At 40.6% G+C, this 23,715-nt stretch overlaps 1 protein-coding gene across 4 annotated transcripts in view; it reads right to left on the bottom strand.

Annotated features, from left to right (window-relative positions):
* CPED1 (cadherin like and PC-esterase domain containing 1) overlaps positions 1–23,715 on the bottom strand; it is a 157,436-nt gene that overhangs the window by 115,155 nt on the left and 18,566 nt on the right. For all 4 annotated transcript variants that reach the window (XR_004080177.2, XM_031046312.2, XM_031046314.2 and 1 more), the window contains exons 4-5: positions 3,736–3,842; positions 1,595–1,670 (exon numbers count right to left, since the gene is read on the bottom strand). Coding sequence is in view for 3 of the 4 variants with exons in the window: in XM_031046312.2 (XP_030902172.2) it covers positions 1,595–1,670; positions 3,736–3,842 (183 nt within the window). In the remaining variant the exon portion in view is untranslated. The remainder of the gene's footprint in view (positions 1–1,594; positions 1,671–3,735; positions 3,843–23,715) is intronic.

Genomic DNA, 23,715 nt, shown 5'->3' with positions numbered 1-23,715 from the left:
AGGATGTGCCAATTACTGAAGCCTTTGAAAGTTTCAGAAACCTGTTCAGCCTTTTTTCTTAAACAGGCATTATACCAGAATATGTTCTAATCCACTTTCCAGTGCAAGGGAACCAATGCACTAGGCATCACTGAATACATACTTAAAACAGCCAAAACAAAATATATCACCTTGTGTAATATGACTTCATGATAAAGGACTTTGAGCAACCTGAGCTACTGGAAGGCTGTTCCATAGGAGGGAGTAGGAACTAAATGATCTTTAAGGTCCCTTCCAACCCAAACCATTCTGTTGATTCTGTGGCTCTGTAGCCTGGATAGATGTTTGTTATACTGCATGTTTTGGACAATGTACTGCATTTGGAAAATGGAAATGCTCTATTTAAACTGACCCTTAGCATACAGTTAAGGGAAACATTTCACACAGGTTTTAAGTATTGATCAACCTTTAAATGAAACTGTACAAAAGATAAAGGGAAACTATAGTATGCTTAGGATAGGAACCACCTAAGCTGACTTTAGTCAAGCATCCTAATGTCAAGTATTTAATCTAAGCTATTTGCATGGATTCCATTTACAGTCAGTGGTGAGAGGTAAGTCCGTAGTAAGTACCTGCAGGGGGACTCAACACACATGTTATAAACACATAATTTAGAACAAAATGTAGTGTTTGTAGGTGCCCTTCTCTACTGATTTAAGGGGAAGACTAGAACACTGCTGCAGAAGATACTTAACTTCTAAATGATTAAATGAGGTGTAATTAATCCTTTCCTTATGTGCTAAATATAAATTATATATAAAAGGTGAAAGGAGGATAAGACAGATCTGTCTTGTATATTTGTCTGCAAACAAGGCTAAATACTAATGGAATAAATGTGGGCTTCATTGTTACTGGATTAAGAAAGGAAAAAGATTAAATTTCTTATCAGCAATATTTATGTAGTGAAGTTAGATCATAAATCCAAAATAGCATTGATGCTGGATATTAAGTAGCATAATTGAGGTAATAATTTGTCCCTCTGTAGTTTAAATAGACCAAATATGATGCACAATAGTTTTTTCCAGTTTCTATTCAAAGCTGAATTTCACCCACAGTAAATTAGAATTCTCTGGCAACTCGCCCATAACCTTTAAACTTTTCTGGTTGATGATTTTAATACAAAAAGGCTTTTTATCAGTAAATTGTGTCTGGATTGGAACCAAACTCTGATTCCTACTCTTTCTCCATGCCACAACATTTTTGTAAAGCTGAATAAATATATTACATCGAACCCGGGTCTTTGAAGTGTAAACATCAACATACTACAGTAACACAAAACAGTCCAAAAATAACACATTTATAGCCAAATTATTTCTGCAGTATGCAATAGCCAAACAATGCAATACCTGAAAAAAATACTGAGTAACTGTAACTTGTATTTAAGTGGTATCTGAAATGAATTAACATTCTTGTTTTATTTTTCTCCCTATGCATTTAGTTCCCTATGACTAAAAATCAAAAGGAATTGTAAAGCTGACAATTTTATTTCAGAGAATTCTGTGACAACTATTAAAAGAGCACCATCAGATATGCAGATTTGAACAAATAAGGTTACCTGAAAAGGCTTGTGTTATCTGGCATAATCCCTCTTTTCTGCAAAGGAAATGCTGGATTTCTGGAAGCAGGTTTACCTATAAGTAAAAAGAGAAGCTTTGATGATTCCATTCAGAAAAGTGCTCTTTTCCCTGGAGCTTTCAATGGGTTTGTATTTCATTTATCAGAGACACCTCATGTGCAAAACTTCTGTCAGTGTGAAAAGGGAATTACAGTGCCATCCATGCAACACAGGATAACGGAGTCAAGGATGGGCTCTATCTCCATGGCTATAACAAAACAAAATTTTAGACTTATGGCTCTCCTCCTGGCTGCTGAATTTTCACCCCTTCCTGCCCCCTTTTCAGTTTCTGCAGCTTCTCTGTTCTCTGCCAGTCATCAATCACTGTCTCTCCCTGCAGGGAAATAGCCTATGCCACTTGAATTGCTGTGCTTGGAAATGGTGGTAAACTAACATAGCTAAACCACATCCAGGCTCTGAAACAAAGGACTGTGTTGCACTGTGGTATGGACATGCCAGCAGCAAGTAAGCCCAATATTTAAAGTTATCCAGTGATATGGGCCATCTGGCTGTGCTGCACACTTCTAAGAGAACTTGGGTAATTCCTTTGATCACCTTGTGTCTCAGTTATCCATGTGTGAAACTTCTGGACATTTGAGAGTGCTGTAAGGATTACTGTAAGTAATTAGTACGGTATTAGAGGCTCATATGTGCTATTACAGGTAGAATGAGCAAAAAGCAGTGTGCAGAAGCCTGGGATGTTTTATGATATGGGACATGAATTCAACGCATGTACATTCCTAGCAAACCGGGACCTTGTTAAAAATTTCCCTTTGAATACACTTAGATAAGGCATCCTGTCGCAGGGAACCCCAGTGTGTACGATTCTGGGTCTGCTGTGGACACAAAGTGGGTTTTTTTATATCCTTATGAACTTCATACATGAACTAGATGATACCTTCTAAAAGCAGTTCTATCTCTCCCAGTCCCTCAAGACAGAGTCTATACTTTTGTGCCTTGCCATTATCTGTGTATGCTTGTGAAATATGAGCAAAACTGTACCCATAGTTAGGTCACATTTTTTCAAACAAAGACCTCAGTTCATATCTCGTATTTTTACGAACAAGGCAGGTACTAATTAGACATCTGCATATCTAAGTAACCTCAACTGTGCCCACAACAGGCTTAAGGAAAAAAAAAAACAAACCAACAAACCAATCCTGAAAATAGTAAGACATGAGGGTCAGTGAAGGAGGAGGGAGGAGGTGCTCCGGATGCCAGATATTCCCCTGCAGCCCATAGTGCAGACCATGGTGAGGCAGCTGTGTCCCTGCAGTCCATGGAGGTCCACGGTGGAGCAGACCTTCACCTGCAGCCTAGGGAGGACCCCATGCCAGAGCATGGCAGAAGCTCAAAGGAGCTCAAATGGCACTGATGCTTTGGACTGTGAATAAGCAGACTGCAGTGCAGAGCAAGGAAGTGCCATGAAGGCCCTGGAGGAGGACAGTGGTCCAGTTCACACATTATCAATCTTAGAAGCACTGTCATTATTTGGGGAAATGCCTAAATGATCTTTAGAAAGGAGCAATTACATTAGCTGAAACTCAGTAGTGCTAGAGGATGTGAAGCCTAAATTAATTTAGCTTTATCTTCTGCCTATGCTGTTATTCTGAAATATTTCATGCATTTGCTAGCTGTTTCTTCCCATTTCTAAATTATCTTTCCCAGTGGGGTAAATTGCTTAAATTTCCCTTAACTTATGTAGAAGTTTTTTCTGTCTGACATGCTACTTGAGAGTGGCCAACAACAAAAAAATTAAAGCCAAAGAAAAGAAAAACTTGAGGCTCAGCTGTAACAATTTCCAGTATTTACACTGAAACATTTACAATCAAAGTAACATACTATGTCCGAATGAGAAGTTGTTTGTGATCACTGGGTGTGATATAAAGAAGAATGAAATGTTGGGATCTAACAGCTATAACTCAGTAGTCAAAAAGCTTGGAAAAACTTTTTTATTGGTATTAAGCCATGCTGCTGCAATATAAAATAAGTATTAGATGCTTTTCTTTTTTGTGAGTGCTGAAAATCTGAGCTAGCCCTGGCCTCTCATTGCTACAAAAAATAACATGATAATCGCATACCTTCTGGAATAGCTCTAGATGATGCAAGTCTTCTATTTGAAAGCAGCCAGTGCCATCATTTTTTCTGGAAGATAAGCAGATCAAAAGATCCCAAGGGCTGATACCACCTATCAGGAAAGAAAAGAAGCAAAAGTAAATATCATCAATTTCTATTTGAGCAAAAAATACTTAGATCCAAATCCTGAGGAATAGCCAACCATTGCAATGCTGAGTACATGAACACCTACAGGTGGCAGAAGGAAAAAAGACATACTCAGTACCACTGTTCAAGCTTTTGGAACTGTATTAGGTATTTGATAGTTGGCAGCTCCTGTTATACGTGCCTACTGATATCCAGTCCCCTGGTGTTTGACCTGTTTAGCATTCAGAAATGAAAAAGTTCAGTAGCATGGCACTGCTTTAATTTGTTCTCTTTTATTTTTTTATTGCACTCCTCAACATGCACACTTGTAACACACATCCACTACATGCAGTGGGATCTTCTGAGGTCTTTCATTATTGGGAAGCAAATTTCACAGGAAGCAATACTAGTCGTGCTATTGCAAACAGCAGGATTTTCTAGCCTTAATTTTTCTGTAGTGGCTTCTTAAATATCAGACAACAGTTTTCCAACATCTGCAACTGGTGTACAAATGGGAATTAAGTCACATTGAGCAAGCAACTAGCTTCTGAGCTAGTTTTGGTGCTTCCTTTCTGGAACAAAACTAGCCTGTGAGACCATGGAGTTCTATTAGCAGCAAACAAGCAACACTGGAGTCAGAGATGGCTGGCTGACAAAGAGTCAAAACTAAATTGCACCAATTAAAATATCATTATGGATTACAAGATAAAAATAGGTCTTGGAGTCTGCCCATATCACAGCATGTGATGTGTAAAAATGCCAGTGTAGCTCAAAGGAGCTTGGTCAGCTCCTTCAAGTGATTATTTGTTTTCTTCTGTATATATGGCCTTCATAATCTGAACTAGTTAGTGTCATCTCTCAAAAGATTAACAGAATCACTATATCTGTTGAGGACACCATGAATGTGTTCAATAAAGGGTAAACCATTTCAGTGACAAGATGACAATCAGGAATAAAGAACTTCCAAACAGAAAGGGCAGTGAGAGAAGCTGTATAGCATCCAAGGCAGGGTACAGCATTTGGTCAAAGGTCTCTGCACGACATCTGTTTCAGTGACTGGTTGGCTGGTTCTTTTTCCCAAGGTTGGGAAGATTACACGCATTTTATTCCATTTTGTGCTATCCATCTGTGATAGCTTCCTAATTCTATTAGATTACCCTCTAAACTTGGTCCCACTGGTGGCCCACAGAGATATTTATTTTGGCTGAGTTTCCTCTCCAAAAATTTTTTGCTATCCAATCACAATCACAAATGCCAAGCAGGATGAAAATTTCACCTAAGGAGATTTAACACACTCAATTTACCTTAAGTACAATAATGAATTGATTGTGCAGAATGGGTCCAGGACTATGAAACTATCACCTTCACATTTGTAAGCAGTGTGACAAAGCTGAAAAGATGAATTTTCAGTTATGCTGTATCCATTACCATAAAGAATTCTTCCATTTCGCATTATGAGAACCAGTATTATGGCATAAAAAGAATTAAGTCATGTAAAATTTAGGCAAGATAGATACACTACATGCTCCTTTGTGAAAGAAACAGAAAAAAAAAACTGTAGGTAGACAAAAAAGGCACAGATAGATAGAATACAAATGAAACATTAAAGAAACATACAAGCAAATATTTCATTTTGGTGCAAAAAACTGTCAGTGTTAACCTACTCAATCACCTCACCATCTATGTAATTATCAGATAAGCAAGATGTGCCTTTGACTAGTAAGCACATTTGAATAAATCATTATAATTAAAACCTAGCTGTGAGCAAACCAAAAGGAAATTGGAGGGAACTCCATTTCTCAGAAGCAGTTCATTTCCTTCCCTTGTTTATTGTTACACATCCTGGCCAGGGATGAATTTGATCTCTGACTCCAAAATATCTGCTGCACTGTGTGTCATATATTTGCCTTTAGGACACAGCAGAGTGATCGATATGTATGCACCAAAGAGAAGAAAAGGAAAAAGGGCCCTCAGACCTAGCATGTTTCTGAGCCAGTGCCGATAAAGTAGAACAGTTAACTGCTGGGAGTGATAATTTTCAGGACGGGTTGAATGCCTGCCATTAGTTGTGTTTTCTATTTAGAGTAATTAGACATCTAGCCAGTTATTTCAGAACAGAACAATCAGAACTGAAACATGCCTATTTATAGAACACAGGAAACTTCCTATTAGAAAAACAGTGTATACCTAGTGCTGTCTCTCATACCGAGGCTGTCAGAGCGGAATGACTTGTTTAAATGTTTCAATACATTCCTTAGCAGCTACACCTGAAAAAAAATGTTCTTGGAAAACAAAAATGGTAGAAGCATGTGTTACAACAGTTACTTAGTTCTGGAACAGACTTCTCTTTGAATAGATACAGCCTAGAAAATGCCAGTGTCATTCCTCTCACAGTTTAACTTTCTGTGGAAAATAAACATGATGATCATGAGACCATGAGTCTCTCCCTTCTGCAAATGTAATGATTACAAAACTGTATCTCAGTGAAAAAGTGCTGGTGCTATCAATATTCCAGTAACACCAAATGGCCCAGGAAAAGGATCCCAAGCTTTTGGGCACTGTATTTTAACACAGAAGATCTCTTTTACAGAAATTATTTCTAAAGTAAAGCAATATACAACATCTGAGCTAAAACATTCCAGAATAAAAGAGAAAAGAACAAAACTGACAGTAATAACACAAGTCATCTGCATGGAAAAACTCATGTTTCAAAATGTTTTTAGAGATGTTCCAGTATCTGAAGGGGGGCTATAGGGATGCTGGGGATGGACTATTCATTAGGGACTGTAGCAATAGGACAAGGAGTAATAGGTTAAAACTTAAACAGGGAAAGTTTAGGCTGGATATAAGGAAGAAATTCTTTACTGTTAGGGTGGCAAAGCACTGGAATGTGATGCCCAGGGAAGCTGTGAATGCTCCATCCCTGGCAGTGCTCAAGGACAGGTTGGAGAGAACCTTGGGTGGCATGGTTTAGTGTGAGGTGTCCCTGCCCATGGCAGGGGTGTTGGAACTAGATGATCTTAAGGTCCTTTCCAACCCTAACTATTCTATGAGTCTGTGATCCTATGTTTAATGATGAATGTTTAATGAAGATGTTTAAAGAAGAATGTCCATATTATTCTGTCTTCAGTGTACACACTGTTGTTTACTACAGACTTCAAACCAGAAGCAGGCTTTAACAGGACTTTTGAAGTAGAACGTAAAAATGGATATTTCATACTTGAACAATATAACTACTAGCAATTTACACAAAGCTTTTTCCATGTAAAGGGCTTTATCTACAGTTAAGGATATCTTGTTTGCTTTATTCATCAAACCAGTGGAGCTCAGCATGTGGGGGCAGACAACCAGTTAAGTCATATGAAATCCCACCTCATGGAGATAGTCTCTACTGCTTTGTGTTACTTTGCATTTGTACAAGCACAAGAGTGGTAACTTAAGATGAGAACATACAACTGTATGTTCATCCCCCTTTTGAGCATCTTTCCAAAACAAGTTTTTTTTTTAGTTCAGCCTGTTAATTACACCCTTGCCTACACAAGGAATGTTCATCTGTAGAATTATATTTTATGCAGGTGAAGCGAGTTTAATATGAATACAGCTTATGCTGGCAGCATGATGCTTTTATTAATCTATATTTTTTGCCAGCTCTTTACCCCCACCTCTCATCCATCTTGCAGTCCCATCTTAAAAAGTGCTCCTGTACCGGAGATGTGTATCTTAGGTTTACCTGAGAATATCAACCTGAGTTGCTAAACCAAGAATCAGTAGTTCAGCATACTTTGATTCCAATCAGCTGTGACCACCTTTAATTAGTGTTATTCTCAATGAGTCAAAGTACATGCTGTTGAATTCAGAGGGCAATATCTTTCAACAGACAACTGATAGAATATACAACTTTCAATTTTCGACAAGATAACACAATTTTCATTGGTTTTGACTCTGACTTGTCATTTGGAATAATTAGAACAGTTGATGTGGAAAAATCATTTATAAGATAATAAATGATGGAGAAAAACAAGCATGTTTTTAGCAGCAGTGGAAACAGCAATGCAGAGACCAATAAAAACATTTAACTTTTTCAATAAAAATATTGTGCAGAGAGTTTTTGTATTCTGATATAATAGACCAAAGTGAACAGAAACAAAATGAAAACTGTAGGATTTAGTGGGGGTTTAAGCTTGCAGCATGTACATTTTATAGATGAACTTCAAGAATTTCCGAAGGTGGTTTCTTAAATGAAGTGATCCTATTCCAATCCATGAAATTATCATGGCCTCCCCATGAGCTATGGCATTGGAGGCTGGATTTTGCAGGAAAACTGTTATATGCATATAACCCCATGGAGGTTTTAAGTTCTTATGTGTATACACAGAATAATAGTGTTTCATTTAACCAAATGAGTAAGCTTCATCTCGAACACACAGCTTGAAATTTCATTTTAGTGTTAAGGTTTCCAACCTGAATTTTGACCTGAAAGAACTTTGAAAATAAAATATAGTGTTCATCTTCTATGCTCATCCTCGTGTACTTCATTCATTCTGTGAAATGAAAAGGCTGGTCAGCTTTATTTTTATTTTAATTTCCAGCTGATTTGAAATTTTGCACTTTCTTGCACCATCACACTAGAATGAATTAATTTACAAGCGCTGGAGGATAAGAAGATGACAAGAAACAGCCAACATTTATTTTTCAAGAACATATTTCTAAATGTAGTCTGATTTCTTCTTACAGAGTAACTGATTTAGTGAACAAAGGAAATAGTAGCAATGAAAGAGTTTTACTTTGATAAGTCTTTATACACTTTCCATGTAACATACCTATAAGATGGGTGTACAACTATTTGAAGAAAATGAAGTCTACACTATCAAAGTGGATTTTTTTTGGAGCAGAACCTCAAAGGATACCCCACTGTACACTGAATTCTAATCAATTTTTTCAGTAACAAATTTAATAATGGAACAGTTAAATGCACTTATAAATAGTAAATGATAGCAAGTTGATAGGGAGTATAAGCACTTCAGAAGACATAAGCAGAATTCAAAATAATTTTGATAAATGGTCCAAATTCAACCTGAGGAAATTCAGAGCAAGTTAAAAGTGCTATAATTCAGGAGAAATCAGATGACAATTGTCCAGAGAACACTGCTACAGAAAAGGACTAGATTCATAAAAATAACATTATAATACCATTACCACACACACACACAAATCTGTATTACTTTTGAGTTGTTGGCAAAGATTTATTGGTGCTGAAAGAGTGGAATCTTCCCCTTTAGAACTGCAGTTTCACATTATTCCATGCCAATTCCCTGCAGAACCCTAAATAACAGGGCCTATTTCATTATAATCATCAGCCTGTGGACATTAAGAATAGTAACCAACCTGTTTATGAGCACTGCATACAAGGAACAGGGGTAATCCTTCTGGTGCAGTTGGTGTTGGTCATACCTCACCAGTAACACCATTTCCCAGTTCTGGAAAACACAGTTTCAATAGAGAGTGCAAGAAGAAGGTGGATTTTGGAAGGCCTTGTAGTGAGTCTGACTGGGATAGAGTTAATCCTCTTCCAAACCTGTGTTTATAATGTTTTAGCTATTGCTGAGCAGTGCTTGCACAGCATCAACACCTCCTCTGTGGCTCACCCTGGCCTGCAGTGAGCAGGCTGGGGTAGGCAAGAATATGAGAGGGGACACAGCCAGGACAGCCGATCCCAACTGACCCAAGGGATATCCCACACCATATGGTGTCGTGCACAGCATTTAAACCTTGGGGAAGAAGAAGGAAGGAGGAAAGGTTCAGAGTGATGGCATTTGTCTTCCCAAGTAACAGTGATGGAGCCCTGATGCCCTGGAGACAGCTGAAAACCTGCCTAACCATGAGAAGTGATAAATGAATTCCTTGTTTTGCTTTGCTTGCACATGCAGCTTTTGCTTTACCTATAAAACTGTCTTTATCTCAACCCACAAATTTTCTCACTTTTATCCTTCTGATTCTCTCCCCCATCCCACTGGGGGAAGTGAGCAAGTGAGGTACTTAGCTTCTGCCTGGGGTTAAACCACAACACCATAGAATAAATTTTTACCCATCCCAAATCATTTGTCCTCTTTAATTACTGGAGGCAGGATATGAAGTAAACAGCAAAGATTATACAAAGTTTCTAATCAAAAGGATGACTTACTGGAACACGTCACTTTCAGGAAGCTATAGAACCCCTGCAGAGGAGATCCTGAGATTTTTACATCATCTTTTTTAAAAGAAATTCCCCTCAGCTCTGTTTGAAACATTTCCAGGAACCTCTGAGCTGCATGGATGTGAAGGGATTTTCAGAATAAGGTATTATTTAGATACTGACACATTAAACTGTATTCAAATATACTTTTAGCACGTTGTAAACCTGGTGTGTAAAAAAAAACATAAATACAATGAAAGTTTTAGCTTCATGAATCATAGCTTACAGGGACAAAAACACCCAAATCCTCTGCTCCTGCAGGGTAGTGGAGTAAGTACAGACTGAACCAAGTTTGATGAGGAGGCATGTAGTTATGGAAGTTGCATTCCAGTAGTAAATCCAACTTTAAACAAGACAGATGAATATGTTTTACAGAGCAGGCTTCATCCCCGCAATGTAGTCAGTTTATAGGAGCCAATGGTTTATAAGTCAGTAGTTTACAGTGGGAGAACTGACAGATATTTGAAAGACAGAACTACTTCCTCACTGCCTGGCTCTGGACTCTGGGTTGGATTTTATGTCCCTCAGCATCTCAGAGGGCAGCAGCATCAGGCAGGCTGTGTGAAGGGGTTTGGGGACGTGGGAATTCTACACCTCTGAAGATCTGAGCTTCACTGATAACACTCCAGGGAAAAATATCCTTTGAAGACTATTTCTGGTTACAGCAGCTCGGCTGTCTCACTTGTGCAAAGATCAGAATGCCACTTGTTGGACTGAATGCTTTCTCTTTGCTAACGACACGGCCTTTTACAAGTTTTTGATATCACTGTTTCATTTGTAGAGCTTTCCCTAAAGGAATGTCTCGTAACTCGGTATGCAGGAATTTTCCCCCTAAAGAAGTCATTGGAACAATTTAAATTTTTCTTTTGGCATGGCTCTTGATAGTCATGAGCTATCACCAGTTTGAACTCACCGTGACAACAACGAAGAAATGATCACCCTACTGAGTGAAGATAGGGTAGGGAAAGATGGGAAGGTTTCTGATATTTTCTAAACTACTCTCGAAAGCCGCTGTTCACCTGTTCATGTTCAACTCTTTCACTGTTTAACACAACTCCACGGTACTTCTTGAAACTGACTGTACGCGCAGTCCACTCTAATAACACCTGTTTAACTAGACAAATTAGACAGAAATCTTTTGGCACATTAACTGCAGTGTCATATTTTAAGTGTAAAAAAAACCAACCGCACCCTATGTATGAGGCTGACATTGTTGGACGCAGTTGATTCATTCACAAAATACTTTGTAAAGTTGCTGTATGGCTGCCAGGGAAAGGCTGCAGGAATCCTGAGGACAGTCACTATTCATGCTCCTTGAGGAGGACCAGAATTTTATTTGGCTCAGCTAACCCCTAACTAAGAGGATCTGAACTGCCAAGGGAAGCATTCTCTATGGAGGAGAAGCTGGTGTGAACCAAGTGGAACCAGCCTAATTCCAAGAACAGCTCATCTATCTCTACAGCTTAACACAAAACACTGCCCTGTGCGCAAGAGTTAATGCCAAGTCACATCTGAGTTCAGCATTTAGGGAGTGAAACCGCCATTTGAAGTCCTATCACAGTGCCTCACCTAATGCTTAGCTGCTCTGCATCCATTCTGCAAATACTGTGGGAGATGTTAGGTATAACTCCATATGGGGAGGCATTATGCTTCCACTGTTGTCTGAAAAAAAAAAAAAAGCTGTTTTATTACGATTTCTTCATCGCAAGAAGGGCCAGGGTGCAAGCCTGCTTTTCTTGTCAATCCAAAGCAGGATTTTAAGTGTACAAAAATAAATGAGGGTCACAAGCCAAGAGCTACTTGCTTCTCCCACAGCTCTTCTAAAATTTGGCAAGATGTTTTCCTTTTTCCACCTGTTCTCAGACTCCAAAACTACCTTGGAACTACCTACCAAGTCAACCAGGTACCATTTTTCTTGATGGAGTAATTGAAGATTCAAGGCAGATTACTTTCTCTGAAAAAAAAAACCCAAAAGAAATCTATTGCAGGCTTAAATACAAGAATTGAGAAGAAAGGAGACAATCCTTTCTCCTTTTATACCACATTCAGTCATGCAATAGTTAACAATCCTTTCTTCTATCAGTAAACTACGGTACTATAAAAGGCAACCACAGAAGAATTTGCAGACATGCAGCAAATGGTTTAAAGTGATGTTTTTCAATGTGCAGATAACTGCTGGTAAGTCAACAAAGGTAGTGCACAAAATTTGCTGTATTATTAAACTATACCCATATATTTTTTCTGTGCAACCAAAGAATGAGCAGAAAAGTGGAAACAAAAGTAAATAAAGTACATTCAAAGATTATATTAGTCTGATATGGGGAGAAGAGTACTGGAGTATATAAGACAGGTGTGTTAGATGTTTCTTACTTTATTGGGTACTTTATTGTCAGCCTAAGAATAACTCTCCATAGAATTTTATTATAGATTGTAACTCTAACAATCTACAGTTTTTATCATGGCATAATCTGTCAACTCAAGTTATGAAAATATGTTGTCAAAATACATTCTGAGCTACAGTAGAGTTCAACAGCAAACAAAATGAAAATATGTAGTCCTGACCCAATGGCAAACACATCAGGGCAATTAAAACACTCAAGCCTGTTATTCCATTTCTGTGCTTACACACCGTGCTTCAGATGAATATTCAGATTAAACTGGTATGCTCTACACATGGCTATTTCTGCATAGCTAACCTCAGTGAAACCAAAAGCACCTAGTAATCCAATACAGTATGCTCTACTTGCATGCAAGCTCAAAAGGTTTACATCCCTAGTTGCTCAGAAATGACAGAATTCTTACTTTATTTGTATTTAATACATCAGATATGCCACCATAATCAAAGCTGCTAAATATGTTTCTCACTCGCTCCATCCTCCTTTCAGGTAGATAATACATTATGGGAAGAATAGCTCCATCCTGCTCTGTGCCAAGGAAGAAGACAATACACAGGAAGGAACTCTACATCCCTGTTCTGTAAACCCTAAGGAAAATCATGTGAAAAAGCAGCATGCAGCACAAAGTAGAAGGATGCATCGGGGCAATCCCAGGCACAGCTACAGGTTGGGCAGAGAAAAGATTCAGAGCAGCCCTGCAGAGGACTTGGGGGTGTTGGTGAATGAGAAAATGAACATGAGCCAGCTTCAGTGTGCACTCGGAACCCAGAAAGCCAACCTTACCCTGGGCAGCATCAAAAGGAGCGTGACCAGCTGGTCAAAGGAGGTGATCCTGCCCCTCTACTCTGCTCTCATGAGACCTCACTTGGAGTATTGTGTGCAGTTCTGGTTCCCTCAACATAAAAAGGACATGGAACTGTTGGAACAAGTCCAGAGGAGGGCCACGAGGATGATCAGGGGAGTGGAGCACCTCCCGTATGAAGACAGGCTGAGAAAGTTGGGGCTGTTCAGCCTGGAGAAGAGAAGGCTGTGTGGAGACCTCATAGCAGCCTTCCAGTATCTGAAGGGGGCCTATAGGGCTGCTGGTGAGGGACTATTCATTAGGGACTATAGTGATAGGACAAGGGGTAATGGGTTAGAACTTAAACAGGGGAAGTTTAGATTGGATATAAGGAAGAAATTCTTTCCTGTGAGGGTGGTGAGGTACTGGAATGGTTTTGATGAAGAAATGGCAAACGCTCCATCCCTGGCAGTGCTCAAGGCCAGGCTGGACAGAGCATTGGGTAGTATGGTTTAATGCGAGGCATCCCTGCTCATGGCAGGGGGGGGTAGAACTAGACAACCTTGCAGTCCTTTCCAACCCTAAATATTCTATGATTCTGTCATGAGCGAGTGAGTCAAATCAAAATTGAAAAGAATTCATGTCACAGCGGAGTACCTAACCGTGAGCTGCCTGTGTGTATATATGCCTGCTCTGGTCTGATATTCACGATGTTCTTCAGTATCTCCCTGTCATGGTTTGAGCATGTTTTGAGGGTGTTTTTTGTTCAAGGTTTTTTTTTTTTTCCAGCCAGGTGGGAGGGGAGTCCGGGAGGAAGGAAAGACAGGGCACCTGACCCAGGCTAGTCAATGAGGTATTCCATACCATAGCATGTGATGCCCAGGATGCAACTGGGAAAGAGAAAGCTGGAGGGGTAGAGCTCTGGAGAAAAATGGAGGAGGGAGCACATGGTGCTCGGCCAGGCAGGGTGGAGTGAGTTATGGGTCGGTGGCTGGTGGGGTGTTGTATTCTTTTCACTTGCTGTTTGCTGTATCATTATTATTTGTAGTAGTAAATGGCAGTAGGGGTTTTGTGTTATGCCTTAGCAATTAAACCGTTCTTATCTCAATCCGTGGGGGCTACATTCTTTGGATTTTCCTTCCTAACTCTCAGGGAGTTGGGGGACTTGGTTTAAACTACGACATTTTTGGCGCCCAACGTGGGGCCCGAGGGATTGAGATAAGAACTGATCTGAGCGGATTTATGGTCTCTTGTCACAATGCTGATTTATTGGCTCTTAGAGGTTTTTCTCTGGATCTCGCTGTTTCGGGATTTTACCGGGTACTTGGTGTATGGATTGGATGTGTTTGTGTTTGTGTCGGAGGCTTGTAATACGGTGGGGCTCCGGCAGCAGGGGGGGATGGACGTGGCCGTGGACTTGAACTTGTACCAGGCCGTCCCGCTGCTCTTCGCCGTCCTTGTCCTTATCCTCGTCGTCGTCTGTGTGGAGCTGCGTGAAGCCAGGAAGGAGCGGCCCCGGGAGCTGCCGGCAGCTGAGGCTGCCAGGGAGAGCGGCACGGGGAGCCAAACGGCTGTGGCAGAGCAGCGGGAGCAGGCGGGGGATGAGCGGAGCAGGGCGGTAGCTGAGCAGCAGGATCAGGCGGGGGGGGTGAGTCCTGCGGCCGTTCCCGACCCTCCGACGGCCGAGAGTGTCCCCCGGAAGTCGCCCGCCGACCCCCAGCAGGATGCAGGAGACCACGCAGCACTTCCCAGCAAGGCAGAGGAGGAACCGAGTCCCGCCGCCGTTCCGAACCCCGCAGCATCCGAGAATATTCCCCGGAAGTCACCCGCCGAGCCCCAGCAGGATACAGGAGACCAGGCAGCACTTCCCAGCAAGGCAGAGGAGGAAGATCCAGACTTGGGAGAAGAGAAGCTGGTGGTGGGAGAGCTGGCAAGCACGGCAGCTACATCAGCCCCAGTGACAAGTGCAGCAGCATCATTTGAGAGTTCTGACGGTTATGAATGGCTTTTGGGTGCCCTTGGGACCTGCCTGCTGATTGTGATGGTTTTCGGCATGGTGGCACACACACAGAGTGTGTTCCATCCACAACCATTTTGTCTGATCCCAAAAGTTAAGCAGAGTCAGGTCTGGGTCTTGTCTAAGTTTAGACAAGTACATAGGAGCACCAGTAGACTGTTCCCAAGGCTGGACAGTCATGAGTGGTAGGGCATGTGGGACAGTATAGCCAGGTATCTGATCCACTGGGCCCCTCCAGTGCTTTGGAAGCATTGGAGGTGGAAGGCAGCTGTATGGAGTCCCCAGCAGCAAGCTGTAGAACTGCTGAAGGGGACGGTGAATGATTTTGGTGGGCCCAGATACTTAAGGCTATCAGTCCAGAGATGCAACTTAGAGATGTCTCATGATCGAGGGGTGGACTTAAGAGTGATGGTGTATTGAAAATGTGGGATCTGGGCATGACGTGAATGGTATGGAATAAGGGGTGGATAATGTCATGGTTTGAGCATGTTTTGAGGGTGTTTTTTGTTCAAGGTTTTTTTTTTTTCCAGCCAGGTGGGAGGGGAGTCCGGGAGGAAGGAAAGACAGGGCACCTGACCCAGGCTAGTCAATGAGGTATTCCATACCATAGCATGTGATGCCCAGGATGCAACTGGGAAAGAGAAAGCTGGAGGGGTAGAGCTCTGGAGAAAAATGGAGGAGGGAGCACATGGTGCTCGGCCAGGCAGGGTGGAGTGAGTTATGGGTCGGTGGCTGGTGGGGTGTTGTATTCTTTTCACTTGCTGTTTGCTGTATCATTATTATTTGTAGTAGTAAATGGCAGTAGGGGTTTTGTGTTATGCCTTAGCAATTAAACCGTTCTTATCTCAATCCGTGGGGGCTACATTCTTTGGATTTTCCTTCCTAACTCTCAGGGAGTTGGGGGACTTGGTTTAAACTACGACACTCCCACTGTTTATTATAAAGTTATTGTATTTAAACTCCAGGTAACATAAAGAAAAGCAGCAGTTTAAATGTGTGAGGTAGGTTCCTCTATCACTGACAGAGCACAGTGGTAAAGGAAGGGAAAGAAACACATGCAACAATGAACACACTGGAGACAGGAAAAATTCCTCTTGACTGGACACAGATGTAAAGTGAAAAACCAATAGTCAACTGATGTAAAATCACCAGGATTCAAAAAACTCTTTTACAGAAACTTTTACTAACATTACAATTATTTTCAATAGGGGGAGTGAGGGTGGAGGAGGAAGATAAAGAAAAGGAAGGGAATTTAGGCCTGAAGTTCTGGTATTTTGCTGAGAATCCAAGCAGAACATGGGTGACAGTTTTCAGATCCATGTCTTTGTCACTGGATAAGCAGAGTAGGAATGCTGTGATCACTTGTTCTGTGATAAAAGGTTCATCTACAGACATGTCCAGGGGAGCCCAGAGGAATTGCAGCAGACAGATGAACCCAAAGAGCACCCTCCTCCGGCTTGTCCCAGGGACATCACAGGACAAGGATCTGCCCACAAAACACTATTCTCTTTTACACATGTGTACACAGACACACAAAGGAGCACAAAGGCAAGATACTGGGTGAGGGAACTCCAGTAACCCTGTCAGAAAGACAAAAGCCCCTGCCCTGGTCCTTCTGAGCTGAACCACGGAAGACTTAGCCCCATGCCCATCAGGATGAGTGAACCAGGGCACCAAAGCACCCTGTGGACATGGGAAGTAGGGGAAGAATATTGCCTAAGGGGTTGGGACCCATCAAATGGGGCACAGTTGGAGCATTTCCCAATTTACTTACATAGGCTGTTTTGCAGAGGAACCAAAAGTGGGGAAAAGAAAGTTATCAGGGTGATTTGAAGAGGAACAAGTGTAGGAAAAGGAGGAATAAGGGGATAAAAAGGGCTTGCCATCTCTAAGCAGTGGGCTGGCTGCTACTTTTGGGTGGCCATGTCCTGTCAGGGCAGTCTGTCCTGTCTTCTCATCAAACGCCACTGCCAACTCATTCCTGGCAGCAGGGCTCTCTTGCATGCGCAGGTGTGTATGTGTGTTTCTGGACGCTAAGTGCAGTCCCTGGAGGGGGGCCAGGGCTCAGAGACCTGTGCAACCATGATGGGGCAGCAGCTGAAACAGGTGTACAAATGCAGATGGTGAATGGATGAGACCATGAGTGCTGTTTGTGTATGTTGAGTGAGTTGATCTGTGCAGCCATCTGTGTGTACGTGTGTATGTGCCGTACAAGGGGGTGAGTGTGCTGGCTGTGAGCACACACCCAGCCTCACTGCTGGCTGGAAGGGGGGGCACAGAGCTGAATCAGCCTCACTTCTGTCAGGCTGCCAGATTTGGCAATTTCTAACTTGGATGAGGGTGTTCATAGGAGCTACAATAAAACCAAGAGGCACAGGCATCTTTCCCACCAGACTATGAAAAAGTCTGCTGATCCTGCTACTCATACAAGGAAGAGTCTAGGTGTTTACAGAAAGGCATATGCAACAAATGGAATGAGCCGGAGGCTGGAAAGAAGATTCATTGGGTGATTCAATGGGAAAGTGGCATCTGTAGAGGAAGAGTTCTGCTAAGGAAACCAAACTGACAGCTTGGGTATATTTTTCATCCTGCGCTTCACCCCAAACTTTCTACCACTCCCACTCTCTGCAGCAGCACATGAGGAACCTGAGCTGAGAAGCCCTCTGAATGATGGCACTAATGAGGATTCATCCTTGACTTTAAAGGGCAGAAACTGTGCTAGAGCTGAGAAAACAGCTTCTTCCCTTCTACGGATATAGGAGCCCCAGGATGAGCAGCTACAGAGCAGATGGGTTTATCTTGATGTCCTGTCTCATTCTAATTACAGTGAATAAGGATAATAATTACAATGTTAAAATTATGGAGTCTGATCACCTCCTCATGAAATAAAGACAGATGTTTTAAAGTCCACATGGCAGCCCTTGATCACTGCATTTACAGCACTTGGTTATCCCATGACAACCCTAATTAATGTGTCAGATTCCTTAATACTGAGGAGGCAGGAAACAATCACGACACTGAAAAAGAGAAGCTTGGGAATAGAGGCAATGGCTAAACTAAACAGGCTCAACCGCTAGCCTGGAATCATCCACTGTGTTTGTTTTCTTCTCCGTGGGTGGCCCTGCAATGTCCCAGGAGTCAGCTCAAGCCAGTGACAGTTCCTAAAACTCAGCAAAGAGCAGGCCACCCTCAGTCAGTTTAGATACATGGGCTTGAACCATGCTGCCTCACTTGTCCTCAGAACTAGGGAACTGACCCATTTTATTTATGAGTTAGACAAAACCCACAGAAGACAGAGATACAGTAATTAAGTCATGGCTAATATAAGGGAGTTTACCGGCTGTACCCCACATACTGTTTTCTATGTATCACCCTATGCTGCCTTTCAACTCTACTCACCTGGTAATGCCATGGGGGTAGTGAGAGTAGGTGATACAGACATTGTGACTGCTATGTATATTAGTCCATGGAACATGAACTCCAAAGTATATGTTAAAATTATCTCTTCAAGTGTTTTAAAGAAATGTAGGGACAGATCTCTCTCTTTGAAGGTCAACAGACAACCCATATGGTTAGATTTGCAAATGTGTGTACAGCAACATCTGGCATGCAAATCAGATGTGTCATGGAGCTGGGCAGAAAAGAAACTTGCTGCTTTCTCCTACCTCACATATCATCCTGTCTTTAAGAAGGCAAACTAACTAGTCTACAATTAACTTCTGAGCTAATACTTTCTGGAATACTTTCTTTCTTTCCATCTTTAGAGCTTTCTCTAAAGGTCCTCTAACCATTTTTCTAAAGCCAAAGCACTTCATTTCAAAATTAAAATAGGGTTATCATGTGTGATTTTTTTTGTACTTAATGTCCTTGTCTTCAGCTTACTCTTTACAGAACATTACCTCAATTATTTTTTGTTGAAGGCTGACTTCTAGGCAGACGTCAGTGAAACTGAGCCTCACTATGGCTGTGAAAGCTGGAGTGAGAACTTTTCTTTGACAGAGCTGCTGAAGCAACATGGGGAAGAAAACTGAATACCTAATTCACTTTTGGACAGATAAATATTTCTTGATTTGGTCAAAATTAGCTAGGTCTTGTTCTTATTTTGATTATCCACCTGGTATGCTGATAGGTTTTCTATTTTATCTTCTAAAAAACCCCAAACTTACAGCAAACTTGCAGCAGTGATGTACCATTTCACACTAGAAGTCCTTTCTCAAAACTGATCAACTGAGCTGTATTCTGACAGATCTAAAATAACTGTGGTTCTGCCAGATTCATCTTCCATCTACACGGTGTAGAAGTCTCAGTACGTTCTATGAACATACACACTTTTAACAGTTGCTACAAATTAAAAATTAAACTCCTTTTTATAGCTAAATATTTATTTTGGAAAGCATTACCCCACATGTCAAACAAAGTCATTATAAAAATGAGCTTGTTATAGGAACACTTTATGCCTTGAATCATTTGTTTCAAACTTTCCAAAATGCATACCACTCAGCTCTTTTGTCCTTCCCTCTATTGAAGTCTGAATATATTTTAGTTACATTAGGCACCAGTGAGGAAATATGTTAAAACTATATATTTTAGTCTTGCTACCAGTTAAGGTTGCTCAAATCCTATTCCTTTGTTACTTTTTAATACAAATCCTTGCTGTATTTTGCCCTTCTGTTGTGAAAAATAGACATTGTTTTGTAAGGAAATACATCTTCCAAAAAAATATAGAAAATTGATTGTATGTGGGTTTTTTTTTTCTTTCTAATCAACGAGTAGGTGTCACTTTTAGTACAGTTTTCTGTAAGAAATATGGGATTTTTTAGAAATCTGAAATCTCTCGTGACCAACTTGAAACTGAGGAATAGTTTTGATTTCTGAGTACGTCAGAGAAGCTTGCTTTCTCTTCAGCATCTGTGCAAACTAGGATTACCTCCAGATGGACAACCTCAGGGGCCAAATATAAGAATATTCAATATTACATTGAAAAGTCAACTTTGAGGTAGAACAATGAACATCAGAAGGGTAGAATAACGATTCCTCTCATGACATAAAGCTTCTCATTTGGTGTAAACCAGCCAGTGTAACAATATGGTGCATGAAATTTTCAGAAACATGTTCTAACCCATGGGTGGATACTGCAGTTTTGATGTCTGGGGCATTCTGGGGATGTAGCATTCAAAAGAGCTGTCAGCTGAAAGTGGATGCAGCTGGAGAAAGTTGGAATCTGAACCTAGGAATGGAGTGGGCTGGCTGCAAATTACAAGGACGACCCACACAGTGTATTAGCTTTTCGCTATCAGAACCAATAGAAGTCATGGTATCTAAAGTCAAAAAAGAGAATAAATTAAGGTTTTGTTTCAGTGGTATATAGTGCCTCTACCTAAAATGGGAGCACAGCGATGAAAGACAACACAATCCTCACAGCTGACCAGGGCTCAGTGCCAGTGAGTGCATCAAAAAGGGTACACAGCTTCCAGCAGCCAGAACACTGGGCAGCAGTAATGCAACAATCCCTTAGAGAGCGTTCTGGCAGGACTGCTGCAGGCCTCTGCTTAGGCTTACTGTCATTCTCTCAGTACCTGTATGAGTAGACAATCATCTGACATTTAGGAACACACATACATATTTATAAACCAGTCTCTGAACCCTGTCAGAGCCTGGATTTATTTCTTAAAGGGGAGCATTTTAAAAATACTTGAATAAACAATTATCTGCTGTTACATTCTTATCCATAGGCCACAGTTACAAAACAGTGACTCAGACTCTTTTACAGGATTTGCATGTTACTAGTGTATTATAAAGCTTGTATACTTACACCTTAATCCCTTGTATTTATCTAATTTCAGAGAACTCACACATTGTTGCATTCCTTCAGCTAATGTGTGTATCTGCCTGGACACTGGTGTTTTTCAGATTCTATTAACATGACATAATTTATTCCAGCAAAGTTTTAATTTTAGCTCACTGTGCAATCAAGTGTGTAATATTTTAATTATTGTAAGTTCTAAATGATCCTAATAAATAACACTCTCCACTGACTTTGTGTTCTGTTCATATGACTAAAAAGAACATTCAAACAAAGTTATGTTTGGTAACTTTATGACTAAATGCTATATTTTGGTTTTAATTTGACAAAGTTCAATGCCCTATAAGGATTCTTTGTTATGAAAAAGGAAAAAAAATGCCTTTCTCAAGGAAAATAGTACATTTGAAACAGGGTTTTTAGTACAGTTCTACAGAGGGTTTATTTTAGTGATACAAAGAGATAATTTGTGTGCTTTTTAGCTAGAAAACATGAATAAGTTCTGCTAATAATTAGGAGGGAGAATACATATTGTTCAAGAAAATATATGGTGCATTTAGATTTTCTAACAAGAAACCACATGATCACATTAGAGAGCAGTATTTCTTAGGCTGTGTCGGAAACTGAACTGTCTTGTACTGAAACCAGTGATGTCTGTGGCACAAGATTAGGCATTCACTTTCAACTAGCTGGCAAACAGCCAGGGTTAATTGCTAAAAGCAAATTTAGAACATGATAAGGACAGTGTATATATTTTTGGGATACATTTTCTTCCTGAAACTATATGAACTTTCATTTTGAGGAAGCAGAACAAACTCAAACATTAAGTATGCTTATAAATCAGTACCCTCTGAGGACTGCATTTCTAAATATTTAGCTTGCTTAGGAAGCTCCTTGCTTAACAATATACAAGAAGAATGCTTCTGAAGAGCATTTTTTACTTGTCAAAATTTTGCCCAGGATTCACATATCATGTATTTTGCATTAGAAAACCAACCAGTTTTGTATACTGCAGCTATACATTTGTACCACTTCTTTTGGAAGAGAAGTTACATCTGCTGGGTTTGAAGATATACATGTATTTGTATGGTACCCCACAAGATATTTCTGTGGCTAGCCTCACTATTATTATTCTGCACAATATTTTAAATGACTTACTTATGATAGAATGATCTCGTGCTTTTGCTGGCATGCTAGGATCTCCAGTCCTGCTTATTTAACCTTATCTCCACAGGGTTGTTTACACTTTCAGAACCTGATTTCAATTTACTTTAATTTTCTCAGAGACTTTTGTATTTATAAAAGCTGAGCATCTAGTGACCTCTCTATTCCTGACATTTCCTTTACTCTCCACTATGAAAAAGAACAAAAACCCCAGTGTCCCATTTCTGTTCCAAAAAAACTAAACTGCTTCCTTCAGTGGGTTGGTCCTTGTAATTGAAAATGGCAACCAGATGTTTACAGAACACACCAGCAATTTTCCTTGAGGGCTTTAGTCTTCATAATTATTTGTTAAAGTTAGTTGGATTTCATGGAAACTTGTCTGAGGCTGTAACAAATAGCAAGCAGCGTCTTCCAACTGTACTCTGAACAATTAAAAGTAATTAAAAAAATGAAATAAAAGTAAAGTTAGAACTAATGCAATCTACTCCTGTCAATGTATTTGAAACTCCATAGGAAACCTCCAACAAAGGGAGGAGATTTGGTTCTTTCAGTACTGACTGTTGCATGCCATCTCATGAAAATCATCCGTATTTCTAAGTATGCTATTTGCTTTCTACCACCTCAAACTTCAGCTGGCTGTACTCTAAGCACCACTGATTTTCTGCTCCTTTCTTCTCCTGTGAGGAAAATATTCTCAGAAATCTGTCTCTTTTTGAGAATATTTTGCATTTTAAGAAGATGCTGTAAATTATATATTGCTCATTGTTCAGTCAGAAGCCTGAAACACCACAGGTGATTCACACCTGAAATCCCTCCATCTGCTTTAGAAATCACTGTTTTCTCTCTTCAGTTTATCTGCCTTATTCTCTCAAGGCTAGTCATATACTTCAAGAAGTCTGTGAGTCTATCTTGTTACTGCACAAGGGGACACACTACACCCAAAAAAGTCCCTTTACCTAGTCTTTCAGGACATCTAAGACTGAATGCTCCACAGCTCCAGGGGATCCATTCCATTACTTCAGCAGTCTTTTCCCCAAAACAGCTTTCCTAATATCTAACAGAACTTTTCTGTTGTTGAGTACTTCATGTGCTATTCACTGTAGGCATGAAAAACATGCCTACAGTTGTTCTTTTTTCCTTGGCAGCAGACTTTTTTAATATTTGACATTAACAAGTACCTCTGTTCTCTCATTCTTCACACTCACTGAAGAATGAGCATCACTGTGTCCTCCTGTCTCTACCACCTACTCTCATTCTCCCGACTTTTGCCACTATAGTATGTCTTGGCAAATGATAAGTGAATGTCAGATAGTCACCAGACACAGCCCTTGGGGGCGTCCAAAACCCATGGCTGTAGCTTATTCTCTAGACTAATTAGCAGCCCCAGGGAAACTATTACTGGTTGCACTCATGAAGTAGCACTTCTGCAAGTTCCCACCTTGCTGCTGGTCAGATGTCAGCAATTAAAC

The sequence above is a fragment of the Melopsittacus undulatus genome, chromosome 5 (genome assembly GCF_012275295.1).
Source record: "Melopsittacus undulatus isolate bMelUnd1 chromosome 5, bMelUnd1.mat.Z, whole genome shotgun sequence".
NCBI classification, from domain to species: Eukaryota; Metazoa; Chordata; class Aves; order Psittaciformes; family Psittaculidae; genus Melopsittacus; species Melopsittacus undulatus.
The sequence above is the reverse complement of the archived record's forward strand: the minus strand, read 5'-3'. Positions and strand labels throughout refer to the sequence as shown.